The 14,490-nt window shown below is 37.7% G+C and overlaps 1 protein-coding gene across 1 annotated transcript in view; it reads right to left on the bottom strand.

Annotated features, from left to right (window-relative positions):
- Ccnyl1 (cyclin Y-like 1) overlaps positions 1-14,490 on the bottom strand; it is a 38,288-nt gene that overhangs the window by 14,405 nt on the left and 9,393 nt on the right. The window contains exons 2-5 of the mRNA XM_013014405.1: positions 14,121-14,195; positions 12,022-12,056; positions 4,848-4,948; positions 1,999-2,034 (exon numbers count right to left, since the gene is read on the bottom strand). Coding sequence (XP_012869859.1) covers positions 1,999-2,034; positions 4,848-4,948; positions 12,022-12,056; positions 14,121-14,195 — 247 coding nt within the window. The remainder of the gene's footprint in view (positions 1-1,998; positions 2,035-4,847; positions 4,949-12,021; positions 12,057-14,120; positions 14,196-14,490) is intronic.

The following is a 14,490-nucleotide window of genomic DNA, read 5'->3' as shown; positions in this document are numbered from 1 at the left end:
GTCCACAAGGGCAAGGATGTTCTTATTTTTTTTGTCCGTTGTGGGGCCTGAACTCTGGGCCTGGGCGCTGTCCCTCATCTCCTCAGCTCAAGGCTAGCGCTCTACCTCTTGAGCCACAGCACCACTTCTGGTTTTTTCTGCTTATGTGGTGCTAAGGAATGGAACCCAGGGCCTCATGCATGCAAGGCAAACACTCTACCACTAAGCCACCTTCCCAGCCCGCAGGGCTGCTCTTATAAGAATATAAAGATGTTACCCACATTTGTACTGTTGGAACATTTGTAATGACTGTATAAAAGCAAAAGTGGTAAAATGCTTGATTTCTCAGCATGAATCAAGGCTGTGGTACCAATATGTCAGTCCATTCACCAGTGTCATTTGCTATTTAAAAAAGCCTGCTTCACTTAAGCATATCTTCAAAGTAGTTAAAAACTACTTAATATTCCAAATGAGGAACTGGAAAGTTCACACGTAGGACTTGTGTGTCCTGAAGTATAACTTAAGGAAAAGCACTGTGATTTAATTCTGAGCTCAACAAGCTGTTTGTCACAGAATACCATGTTTATTTCAAAGTATAAATATTCTGACAAATGGGTAAAATGGGGCAAATTTGAGAAAGGTCATGATACAGTTCAAGTTGATAGGCTTTTTAAAGTCCAAGATCTTTGGAAAACCTGAGTCTTGTGCTATGTATCTGACAGCTTCTCAATTATTTATTTATTTATTTATTTTTGTTGGTCGTGGGGCTTGAACTCTAGGCCTGGGAGTTGTCCCTAAGCTTTTCAGCTCAAGGTGAACATTCTAGCACTTGAACACCACTTTCGGTTTTCTGGTGGTTTACTAGAGATAAGTATCTCACAGACTTTTCTGCCCAGGCTGGCTTTGAACCACCATCCTCAGATCTCAGCCTCCTGAGTAGCCAGGATTGCAGGTGTGAACCACTGGTGCCCAGCATAACTTCTGAATATTTAAAGACTTTGGTAAATTGGCAGTGATAATAACAAAAGTGAGCTTTTTATATTATAAAGAAGTATAAAACATTATTTTCTAAATGACCATTCATTGTGCAAGATAAATCAATGAGTACTAACATAACAAGGTCACTGAGAGTGAAATTTTATTGAAACCCTTGAGGAATATTTACAATTATCTGAAAGAGATGCTGTTAAACATCCTACAAGCACAAGCTGCCTCACAAAAAGATTAGCTCAAAGTATTAATAGTATCAAGGCTGTGAAACCCTGTAGTAACATACTACTTATTATACATATACAGTTTTTTTGTTGTTTTTAGGGGGGGTCCGGTCGTGGGGCCTGAACTCTGGGCCTGGGCGCTGTCCCTCAGCTCTTCAGCTCAAGGCTAGCGCTCTACCACTTGAGCCACAGTGCCACTTCTGGCTTTTTTCTTTTTGCTTATGTGGTGTTGAGGAATCGAACCCAGGGCCTCATGCATGCAAGGCAAACGCTCTACCACTGAGCCACCTTCCCAGCCCTACATATACAGTTTTTAAAAAATTGTTTTACTTTTTTTTTTTTTTTGTCAGCCATGGGGCTTGAACTCTTGGCCTGGGGTGCTATCCCTCAGCTCTTCAGTTCAAGGCTAGTGCTCTATCACTTGATCCATAGTGTAACTTCCAGTTTTCTGGTGATTTATTAGAGATAAGAGTCTCATGGACTTTCCTGGCCAGGCTGGCTTTGAACCATGATCCTCAGATCTCAGTCTCCTTAGTAGCTAGGATTCCAGGCATGAGCCCCTGGCACCTGGCTTACTTTCTGAACAGTAACTAGCAACATAATCTACAGAAATGCTCTTTATGATACTCAGTAACGTATAAGTTCTTCAAAAAGTCTGAAGAACATCAGAAAGCCAAAATGATTTGCTTCCATACTGTAATTAAAGCAGTCTACAGATTCTAATGTCTACAGTCTTATCCTAATATTGTACTTAGTATCATGCAAAGCAATTAGCTGGAATAATACAACTTTTTAAATTGCTTACCTGTTCTTTATGTGGTAATATATTGCTAAAGTCACACTGTGGAAGGAAAAAAAATTGTAAATTTTATCATGCTTTAGGCCTAAAGACATTTTTTTTGGGGGGGAGGGGGGACTGGGAGTGGGAGTGATGACCTTCCCAGTAGCCCTGAAATCCTCAGCTCACAACAGTACCAAAACAGGCACTTTTCCCTTTGTTTAGTACTTTGGCTTTTAGCATATATAGCAGAATCCAAATGCTAGGCAATGTGCTATCAGAACACGTTTCTACTGATGTTGTATATATAAATTCTTATATATTTCATCTGTCCCTTCTACTCACAGAGCCCTTCATCCAGTTATAGTTACTTGTACATATACTTAAGCCAAACTATAGATTTTTGTTGTTAAGTTTTTGTTAGGTCCAGTATTTCAACTGGTTCAGCTCACTATCCATTTACCAACTGTTTTCCATTATTTCCCTAAAAGTAAATAATGAGTACTACATATGAAATAATAGCGTTTAAAATTACTTTTGCATGGTTATTAGCAGAAAACTTATTAGTAACTATAGGTGCCCACAAAAGTGACAGTATAGCTACCCTAAAATAAACAGTGCTAACCACACAGCACAATATTATGTAGGATATTAATGGTGGCTATTTCTAAGTTAGTTGAAGTGAAATATTAATGCACACAATCCAAAATGTTATGTTCCTTTAATTCTAAGTTACTACAGACAGTGTGCATCAGGGTATAGAGGGGTTATTTCCCTTTACACTTACTGTCTAAAAGAAGCACAAAATAAACGAGGGAAGGCAAATCTGAATTTGGAAAGTAGGTCTATACAGTATTTAAAATCTAATGTTTAAATTTTACATTGCATTATTGGCATCAAAGATGGATACTTCTATAGTGTTTGTTTTATATCCACATATGCCGAAAAGGACCACCAAGCCATATGTGACAGGACAGTTTACCTACCTACCAACCCATTCTAAAGATAAGGGAACCTAGGCTTAACACTGATTTGTTCAAGGTCCCAACCAAATATAAGCAAATCCTCTATACTCTTATTAAGCAGTGGCTCCCAAACAGCTGCACACTGCAATCACCTGAAGAGCTTTAATACTGCCTAACTTCAATATGGATTGAGACATTTGGATTCACTGACACTGTGAATGACTATGGGTGTCTGCATTGTTTTTGAAGTTTCCAAGTGATTTCAAGGTGCAGCAAGGTTTGGAAATGATGAAGGGTAAGATCAGAATCATTTATTGCTTTTGTGAGTGCCTATAGAGGGTAAAGTAGAGGTGGGAAAATGAATGTGCTTGCAGACATACATTTTGAAACAAGGGATTCTGTTCTGATGAGATTAATCCATCGTATTGAAAGAAAGATACTACTTCACTGCAATAAACATGTTTTAAAAACAATTTGCCCTATTGTTTTTCTTGGTAAGCCTTTATTTCACCAGTACTGAGCGTGCTGATTTTTAAAACAATGAACACAAACTAAAACCTACTCTTCAAGCAGATTTCTAAAAATCAGACTAAGTCGGGGGCAAATATAAACAAACATGTTTAAACAAAGGTTACTCTTTGGGGGTGGGCAGTATTGGGATTTACACTGGGGCCTCAACACTTGCCAGGCAGGTGGCTCTACCACTAACCCACACCCACTGCCCTTTTATTTTTGATAGGCCAGCCTGGACCTTTATCCTGTTTATGCTTACTATGCAGCTGAGATGACAGACATATGGCATTCTGCCCAACTTTTTTGCCTGGGCTGGCCTCCTATCTCTAATCTTGGCCTCTTGAGTAGCTAAGATTACAGATGTGAAACTAAGGTTACTCTTTAAAACTATACACTGGAAATATACTGAAACAGAGCATCTTTTACATTTGAATAAACCTGAGAGCTCTAATCAAAGTACAGTGATTGTTCACTCATGGATCTATGGGTTGGCTAAATGTACAATGATCATTCAATAATGTCCAATCTCAGCCTTTTTGAGAGCCAGAACTCAGTTTTTGTTGAAAGACGATTTGTTCTCAACTACTATTACAAATAGAAGAAGTTACATTATGAGTGAAAAATTTGCAGTTTTGAATTAAAGTATGTTACTGATAATTTACTAGCTAAATGAATTAAAAAGCCAATGTATTAGAAACAAAATTAAGTTTATAAGCTGATTACATTTTTTGAGTAAATAGTGAAATTACAGATAGGGTGTTAACATTAATGAAGCATCTCCCAGACTGAGCTCTGAGAGCCAACTTATAATTAGAAAGAGACATTAATAATGTTCCCTGTGTGGTTGAAAAGCTATGTACCCTTGTTTGTTGTTGGTTTTTCTCACGGTAGTAAGTCACCAGGCTCATTTTAGAGGATAGTGAAAGTGTGTCTCCACCTGTGACCTGTGAGACTGCTAAGGTACACAGGGGAAGATTCAAAGTGGGTGCCCTCGGGGGCCAGTAGAGGAAAAACTGTTTCTTCTCAGAATAGGTTTGTTTCCAAAGTAGTAAGCCTGTAATGCATACAAAACTAATTTATCTACAAATATCCAATTAAAAGTACCTCTTTCTCTCATTATGCTCAATAGTGTCTCAACAACATAAATACAACAATAAACTAGTATGCTCTTCCTGGGATTCTTTCTTTACTAACTGGCTTTGCCCATGCAGTCTGGGATTAAAATAAAAATTGAGAATTCACATTTAGATCTTTAAAAATCAATATGTAATTGACCCCACTCTCTTTTACTGAGCACTGAGGAGGACAACCAGATGGCTGACATTATCAATAATGGTTGGGATGCTTTTAGCAGAAGGGGGTCTGTCACTCAGCCCTCAGCAACCTAGTTGTACTCACCATTTTATTGTGGTTCTAAGATTAGGCTGGCTGACTGTGCTGTCATCTAGAAATATTGTTGAGCATGAGCTATACTTTTTAGTGAGCTGCCCTGGAGATACCTGAAGGGGAAGGGAAATAGAAGAAAATGTCACAGTAAGTTAAACCTATAAAATGTGGTATTTTTCCTTGGATAAAATGTCAAATGACAAAGCATCACGATATTTCTTATTCTCCATCAACTACTTGAGTGTAATTTCATGTGTGGTTCTACAGCAAACCTGCTGGAGGCACTTAACTTCCACAGATGATGTCTGAGGAATAGGTTATAAAATGCTGCTTTGGTGTACCTAGAACCAAACCTGACAAGCATCTATTATAAATTTCCTTTATAACTATTACAAAAAATTTAAAAATAAGACTTCAGTGTTTTTTTCATAATAAAAAAACAGCTGTAATTTTCTATTTCTTCTACTTAGTAACAATTGTAAAGTGTAATGCCTAACAGAATACTGTCATACATGCATATTATTGGAGTAATTAAAAGCCTAATAATACACATACTAAATGTCTTAGTGTGGTGAAGCAAATATTCCAGAGTCAGAGGCATTATGTGCCAATGCTACTCAATCGCTAACAAGCCAGTGAGCTGTCTTTCTAGGTCTGTACCATATGTAAAGCACAAAATTACTGTTTAAAATTCTCTCAATTTCTAAAACAGAAGATAGACTACTCTGGAATTTTAACTTTCATTTCATGTTTAAGTATACTGTCATTTCATCACTAAAAAGCCTCAGCCAAATATTTCATACTTTACTCATTTTATTCTCTAAGTTGTTTATTTGGCATACATCCTGGCACTTCCTGCCTCACTCATGCTTCTCTCTGCCAGAATGCCCTTTTCTTCTTGTCTAAAAAGCTTGATGCCATCTCTCTTCTGTTTTACCTTTGCTAGCAGCCACACCAGAAAACACTTCCTGCACTCATTCTCCAATTGACCATTTGTTAAAAGGTATCAACTGATTGTAGGGTGTCCCTCCCCCTTGTAAGAAAGTAAATTTCTCCAGAGAGGGGAAGACTCTGGTTTCTGAGTACCAATAGGGAGTTCAATAAGTGTTTGGCAAATCAATCAATTACGAAGCTAGGAAGATAGCTCAGTGGTGGAGCATTAGCCCAACGTGCACAAATCCTGGGTTCATTTCCAGTAACCTGGTGAAGTGGTAGAGGGAATCAATTAATTTACAACATGAATCTCACTACAGATAGACATTAATGAAAAATTATCTGCAGTCCTACTGGAGAGATGAACAATGAGCCAAAGCTCTGAAGAATAACCTATCTTTAAAACACTTTAGAAGTATCCATTTCTTTGCAAAGAGTGCAAGAATATAGCAGTATCAAATGTCGAGACTGCCTAGAATATGTTAAGAGAATTCTCTTCCTTACAGATCAGGCCAATAATCAATCTCATCACTGAATGGTTAACAACTGACAACAACTTTCTTTAAACTACAGGATACCAACCATTTTAATGTTCTTTAAAAAATAAACTAATTCAGATGAGCCTTCCTTCCTTCTATAATACAAAGATTTTGTCATGCTGTCACTCTGGCCCATTAAGTAACTCCCACAAACAGATGAAAGATGGAGCAGGCAGAAGACCTAGTTGAAAATGTACAGCATTTAAAGACTGTATCTCCTAAGTCAGAATAACCATTTAACATATAGAAGTGTTCTGTTCACTTCAGATGTTTTCACTGCAAAGCTACTTATTCCTTCAAAGTTCCAGATGTACTATTTTGAAAAGGATAACTATTTGAAAGAATGAATTCTCTTTCAAGCTAGAAATGTTTTAACTGCATTTAAAAGTCTTAATTCTTAAGCTATTCCATTAAGTCCACTCTTTGCATCAATTAAGTTAATGTGTATACCTTTAGAGACTCAAAAAATACAACATGGAAAGTGAAAACTCATTCATTCAAATACTTCTACATAAAAAATCTTATTGAGGTCACTATTACAGAGTGAATATTACAAATCTAAATTGATTAGGAATGTAACTTTTATTCTGTGGAAAGATCTAGAATATTGTATACAATATGTCTGATCTGAAGATGGGACCCAAGTCTAAACACAAGTGCACTTATGCTTCATATTTGCCTTATACATATGTAGTCTGAGGGTAATTTTAAACAGTACTTTTAGTTTGCTTACATCTTTACTAAAACCTGTCATATGAACTCAGGCATTATGTTGGCATTCAAAAAAGTTTTAGATTTTGGAGCACTTTGGATTTCCATACTAGGAATGTTCAACCTGTATTATGGGGTAAGAATATTTCATACACCACACCAGAACAAAAATCAATTCTGACAAAAAATAACAAGGGAAAAGAGAGTCAAAATATAGATTCAGTGGTCAGTATTTTAGGTGACATTTTCTCCTATTTTCCTTTACTTTTGCTATTATGAATGCATGCTGGCTTGTCTGAAAATATTATTGCTAAAATACATTTTTAGTGAGCTGTAGTTTGTATAGCCCTACACCTCATTTGGCAAATCTGTAGCTTATTGGCTAGATGTAGCCCAAGAAATACTTTCCTATTAGTTCAGCTTACTCAAGACGGAGGAATTATTCTTTCCAAAGAAACAGACATTTGTGCTACTTATTGCTCCTTGTCTCCCTTATTTTTTAAGGTGGCCAGAAAAACTGACACAAAAAGTCTCTTCTGTGAATACATGGCAGAAACACAGTACTCATTTTCTGGCTATTCAAGCTTTTTAGGCTTGAATCTAGAAGGTAGAAGAATTGTTTCCAAGTCTAGACTAGTGGCTAACTTTCCTTTGACATGTTTGAAACCTTAGATCACTTGGTCAGTGTGGTGAAAGCCTTTCCATTGCTGGCTTTACACTCAACAATCTATACTGACATACATTAAGGATAAAAAATGTAAATGTTAAAAAGTAAAATACTACTGACAAGTAGATTCTAAAATAGAAACAAAGAATAACATTTATCTTCATTGAGTCAGCACAAATAACAGAGTACAGAATTTTTTCCAGGAAAGAGGTACTTGGTAGACTTGAAGTCACATGGTAAAGACTAAAAATAATAGTAAGTCATAACTCAAACTTTTATCAAGGGTCAAGTACCTGTTGAAATTCCATCCATACCTACTAGCCTTTCCCCTTGTGTCTGTCTCTTTAACTCATTCATAACATAAACTAATTAAATGTATCAATATTAAATGTATTAATATGGTATTAAATGTATTAATATGGTACTTTCAAGGGAGAACTCAAATAGCATAATTCTTTAGACAGGCAAAGTCAAGGCCAAAAAAAAAGTACTAGGAAAGAGGTACTTGCAAGGGGTGAGATGGGGGTCAAAGGGAGAGGGATAGACGAATGAAGAGAGGAATAAGGGGAGAGTGCAGTCAAGAATTCAATGTACAGCCTACTAAATTAAGAAAGGGAAGGGGAGGGCTGGGTGAGATTAAGATGCTTTGTTAGCTGGCAACTCCTCTGTACACGTACTTAAATAAATTTTAAAAGTAAAAGTGAAATTCTTTTTATTTTTGTTGGCACTGAGTTTGAACTCAGAGCCTCATACTCAGTAGGCGCACTCTACATCTTGAGCCTTTTTTTTGTGGTGGTTATTTTTTTGTATAGACTTTTTGCATTCTGTTTGGAAAAATACTCCTATTACATACATTTACCATACACCTGGCTTATTTACTGAAAGGGGGTATTGCTAACTTTTTCTTGTCCTAACATCAAACTGCAATTGGTCTTGATCTTTGCCAAGTAGCAGATGTGAGTCCCTATGCCCTGGCCCTCTCTCGTTTTCTATAAGACAAAAGTTTTAGATGTTATATATGTGTGAAATGTTTTTGTAAATGGCTTTTAGTTATCTTAAATTTTTTAGCACTTACAGAAACTTTCTCCTATGTTGCATGGTAATGGAACTGTAAGGTCTGCTCCTGGATGGCTAGTAGACCCCACCCTCTTCCCAGCAAAGTCTCCACCCAGTACCTGCCTTACCTAGGCAACTGGGACACCTGGAAGAGGTCACATCTGCATCCACTGAAGTCACATCTGAATTTGATGTGGCCATACCCTTCTCCGCCCATACCCTAGATAAGACCTAGCCCAGGCCCAGACGCCCTCTTCCCTGCTCTTTTCTAGCTCTCAGCTTTTTCCTTCTCTTCTCTTTCCCAGCTCCCTCTCTGCTCTTTTCTAGCTCTTTCTCAACTCTTTCCCACTTTTCCCAGATGCTCTCTTTTCTGCTCTCTCTGCTTTTTTCTAGCTCTCTCTGCTCTCTTCTAGCTCTTTCCTCTCTTTCCCAGCTCTCTCTCATTCCCAGGCCTTTCCCAGCCACATGGAGTGCCAACCTTGCCTGGTCCCAGCAGGTCTACTGAATAAACCTACCCCTTACCTGAATACCACGTGCGTGGTGCTGTTCTTACTTGGCTACCTCTTTTTAAAAACCTAACATAAACAATTTGCAGAACACATGGTGTGAATAGAATTCTTAAAACAAGGCCTTTCATGTATGATACCTTCATGCTAATTACAGGCATAACTTTTAGAAGTTTGGATTAGCATCATTAAGTATATTAAATTTAAACTGAAATTTACACTTTGAATTCAGACTCTAAATTTTCTAAATTTCCTTTCCCTCTTGAAATCTCAAAAACTAAAGGCACAAATAAAGGTTTTATATGAGACCCAGAAACAAGATTCCCATATTGTTTTTAACATTTGAAAGATGAGAAGTAGATAAAGGAATGGTGGTAACTGTCAGAACAACAGAACCACAGCTCTGATACCTACGGAGAGTGACTGGGCCAAGAAGAAAGCAGACAACATCTCGAGGGCAGGGGGGAAATGTGGAACAAAAGCCAAAGTCAATCGGGTATTTGCAGTCAGAGCCCCAAAGCCCACCTGTTCTTCATCTTAAAAGAAGTCTAGTCAGGTGCTGGTAGCTCACTCCTGTAATCCTAGCTACTCAGGAGGCTGAGAACTGAGAATCACAATCAAAGCCAGCTTGGGTCCATGAGACTCTCATCTCCAATAAAGTACTCAGAAAAAGCCAGAAGTGGCGCAGTGGTTCACTTGGTAGAGTACTAGCCTTGAACACAAAGAGGCTCAGGAACAGTGTCCAGGCCCTGAGTTCAAAGCCCAAGGCCGGTGGGGAGAGGGGGGTGGAGGAGGGGGTGGGAAGAAGTCTAGGTAGCTCTTCTGTAGAGAAACTACACCTGACAATTTTTGGGCTTAGAGATATGCCAGGCTTAGAAGAGGGCTAAAACCTGGAAAATAAGAAAAGGAACTGTAAGTGAAAGGTAGAACTGCTTCTCTTTCCCAACTTCTGGAAAGCAAGCTTCTACAAACATGCTTATAATTCCTAGGCAGAAAATTGGGACAATCTTCTCTAAAGAAATTTAACTGTTCCACAAAAAAATACCAAGTTTCTATGAATAAGAAGCTAACTTGGCCCCTAAATCCTTCCAGTAAGATCTGTGAGTTAACAAGCTTTGCTAACAAAGAGAAAGCCAAGGACCACCACTCATCTGAGAGAAATTTCCAAGGACAGGTCAAAACAATGGGAAAAGGAATTCATGGTATGCTAAATTTCAGAAGCAAAGGAAAGCTTAAAAAATTTTTTTTTCAATAGAAGGCTTAAAAAGTATAAAGTTAAGGAGATTCTCTCTAAGGAGGGAAATAGGTAATGGATTCCAGTGCAAATATACTGTTCTAAGAGACTTGCAATCTGAACAACATAAAATATCAAAGAAAGAAAATTCTCTAGAAGAAATAGTTTTATAGACTCCACAACAAACCAAACATATATTGAAATCCTGCAGACCCAGGATAGAAGGTACTAAAAGCTTCCAGAGGGGAGTAAAAGTTCGCCTATGTATCACATACTGGCAACAGATGTAAGAGCAGTACTAAGAGAAGATGGAAAACAACAGAGAACTCTTAAGGACTGTCAAGACTAATTTCAACCTAGAATTCTACTTTTATCAATAGGCGGAGCTTTCCAACAAGCTAGATCTCTATTCTAATTCTTTTCTTTCTTTTCTCTTTTCATTTCTTTTTTTTGGTCTGAGACCAGAACTTGAACTTGGTACCTGATACTTTCGCTTACTGGTTAATGCTCTGTCTTTGAGGCACACCTCCAACCCCCCAGATTTCCAAAAACATACATGTGTCATTCCTAAGAAAAGATAGGTACTCCAGCAAAAGAATAAAAGTCCAAGAGGAACAGAGAATCTAGAACATGGAGAATCCAAATAAGGAGAACAGTTATGTGAGAGCTCAGATAATTCTGAGATATTCCAGAAAGGCAGGCAGAGAGCAGGCTTAAGAAAAATCCATCTGTACTAGAGTAACATGGCAAAAGGGCTGCCTTCAGAAAGAAAAAATGAACAGATGTGTTTCAGTAGATAGAAAATATTTTTGATAGACATGTGACAAATGTTACAACATTTTGGGTTAAGAAAAAAGTAGCTGTTAGAAAACAAGCAAGTAAAAATAGGAAACTAATTCTACAAAATAAAAACCCCAGAAAAGAACATGAAAACAAGGAGACCAGCCAGGGATTGCTACTTACTGCAATTGGCTGTTTGAGGAAATGGGAGCATTATACAGGGTAGATGAAGTGCTCCATTTTCAGAAGCATTTAATAGAATTAAGGGACTATCAGGGGCACAGTGAGTACTATGATTCAGAAGGTCACATATATTTGTATTGTCATAATATAAAGACACATTAGTGATTTAACACAAACTGTGATCCATGTGGAAGAAGTCAAGGGGAAATAGCACCACAGTGGAAGGAGGAAACTAACTTTTCACTTCCTATGACAAAGAAATCACCAGCCTCCCAACTAACAGTAGGTAATTTGATTTAAAGGACTAAAAATTAAAGCAAGAAATCTTCAGGAAACTCTTTATACTACAACTATGTTGCTGACATTTAACAAAATATTTAAAATCCTTTAAAATGGACAGAACTAAGTTAAGGAATTGCCTGAGTAAATTTAATACTTGAGAAAATAGAAGTGATTTAGAAAATCCACAAAAAGAGGTTCATGCTAACAATATTAGGCTCTATCCTATTCTGTAGAAATCACGGTAGACATATTTTTAATTTAAACTATTAATTTAACTTTTCAAGTGTTTACTTACATGGTTTAAATGGTTGCTCTTCCTCTTTTCACGCACTAAGAATAAAAAAAATTAACTGATCAATTGATACAAATGCCACAAAAAAATTAAAATAGCCACTTACTATCTAATGAATTACTAGCATACAAAATGAGGTAAAATTAATTCTATTTTTTAAAAATATAAATATGAATAAAATAAAATATAAAAATAAAAATATAAAGTATAAATAATTGATTATTTAATCAAGATGAGCTCCATAAGGTACAAATTTAAAAACTTAGTGTTACTTTTTTACAAATAATCTGTTAGGTACAAATGAGACGCTCCAAATACAAAAAAGGAAAGGGCAAACCCAATAGGGGTAGGTGGGAAATTTGACTAATTGAGGAAACAGTTTACTTTTTACACATTTAAGCAGAATTTTCTATAACTTACTGCTTTCGGCAGGCCCTAAATGCTAACAGCTCTAAGCCTAGGAGAAACCAGCTCTACTATTCCTAATCTGCCAAACGTGGTTACTGAAAACACGTTACAGAAAAACTGGGTCTCAACCCATAAAGGTCTCACTTTGTTCCCCGACCATCTCCTCCAGTCCCTCTTGGACTGCTCTGCTATAGGTACCCATCCTTCCCACAAAGAGAGGAGGGGATGGGCTAGCTTTTCTTTTACGGCTTCCTCAAATTTTACATATGACATATGAGAAGCCCACAACTCTTGAAAATAGTAATACAGCTAGAAATGACTGCTCAAGAAAGACAAAATACAAATTATTAAAAAGCAAGTTAGAAACCCCACTTGTTAGTGTGTTGCATTATTGCAAACATGATTGAACCTTTGATATTTTTGTTTTGTATCAAATGTTATCATCTTAGTTATGTAGGAGGGATGACCCAGGAAGAAAAAAAATGTAAAATAAGGGTGCAGAAAAATCCTACAATTCTGGTTCTTATCCTGAAACCAGGATGAAAGAGGAAAGTTATACTAGTTTGAACACACTAACATTCTTGGAAAAACCATAGGATAAGTTCGCTCTGAGTACTATAAGGATGAAAATTTTTTTTGTGTGTGCCATTCCTGGGGCTTGAACTCAGGGCCTGAGCACTGTCCCTGAGCCTCTCTGTGCTCAAGGCTAGCGCTCTACCACTTGAGCCACAGCGCCATTTCTGGCTTTTTCTGTTTATGTGGTACTGAGAAATCAAACCCAGTGCTAGGCAAGCATTCTATACCACTAAGCCACATTCCCAGCCCTGAAAACAAGTGCCAAGCACTTGTAGCTCATGTCCTAACTCCTCAGGAGGCTGAGATCCAGAGCACTGGAGTTAGAAGCTAGCCAAGGCAGAAAAGTCTTCAAGACTCCATTCTCCAAAATAAGCAGCAAAAGGCAGGGCTAGAGGCATGGTTCAAATGGCAGAGTACTAGCCATGCAAGCCAACCAAATACAAGGCCTTACTGATATCCTGGTATCAGAAAAAAAAAAGTTCTGAGTAGTAAATTTGGATGTGGTACAGGCTCGTTTGGTTAAAGCACTTGTAACATGTCAATTAAAGATAAGCTAGTTTTGATTTGTACACAGGGAAACCTGTAACCTGAATCTTTTCATATTTAAAACATGCTCTGGGGCTGGGAAGGTAGCTCAGCGGTAGAGTGCATGCCTAGCAAGCATGAGGCCCTGGGTTCGATTCCTCAGCACCACATAAACAGAAAAAGCCGGAAGTGGCGCTGTGGCTCCAGTGGTAGAGCGCTAGCTTTGAGCTGAAGAGCTGAGGGACAGAGACCAGACCCAGAGTTCAGGCCCCATGACCGGCAAAAAAAAAAAAAAAACATGCTCTGTGGAATAAATGGACAGGAGTAAAATAGTACAGAATGCAGTAAAAATAAATCCATCACTACTTCTAAATGATGTGGTCAACTGTACTGATACAAGAGATAGAAAACCCATGTTCTCACTAAAAGAATGATAGAGGAAGGGTACCACCATATCAAAAGTTATGTGAACACAGTAAGAAGTAGGAAATTTTAAACCAATGAACAATGACAAATTTAAACTAATAATTTCTGTAATAGATCACTTAAACAATTTTCAGTCCTTTTCTTCATGAGGACAGATATTGTCTTACCATCCGTTTGAGATTTGCTGAGGAAAATTGTGCTTGCCCTTGGGTGGTCAGAAGGGTTTGATTCCAAAGCTAAATCTATAGGGGAAGAGAAAAAGATGTGATCATTAATTAGATAAGTAGAAAAGTACATGGTTTACAAAAGGGCTACACATTAGAGAAAGGTTTTTAAGTATGTGTGTATGTGCATGCTTAGCTTTTTTGCTCTAGACTAGCATGCTACCACATTAGCCACAGCTCCTCTATGGCTTTTTAACTGGAGATAAGAATCTCATGGAGGGCTGGGAAGGTGGCTCAGTGGTAGAGCGCTTGCCTTGCATGCCTGAGGCCCTGGGTTCGATTCCTCAGCACCACATAAGCAAAAGAAAAAAGC

The sequence above is a fragment of the Dipodomys ordii genome, unplaced genomic scaffold (assembly GCF_000151885.1).
Source record: "Dipodomys ordii isolate 6190 unplaced genomic scaffold, Dord_2.0 Scaffold1, whole genome shotgun sequence".
Classification (NCBI taxonomy): Eukaryota; Metazoa; Chordata; class Mammalia; order Rodentia; family Heteromyidae; genus Dipodomys; species Dipodomys ordii.
Note: the sequence above shows the minus strand (reverse complement) of the source record. Positions and strands in the feature narration are given on the sequence as shown.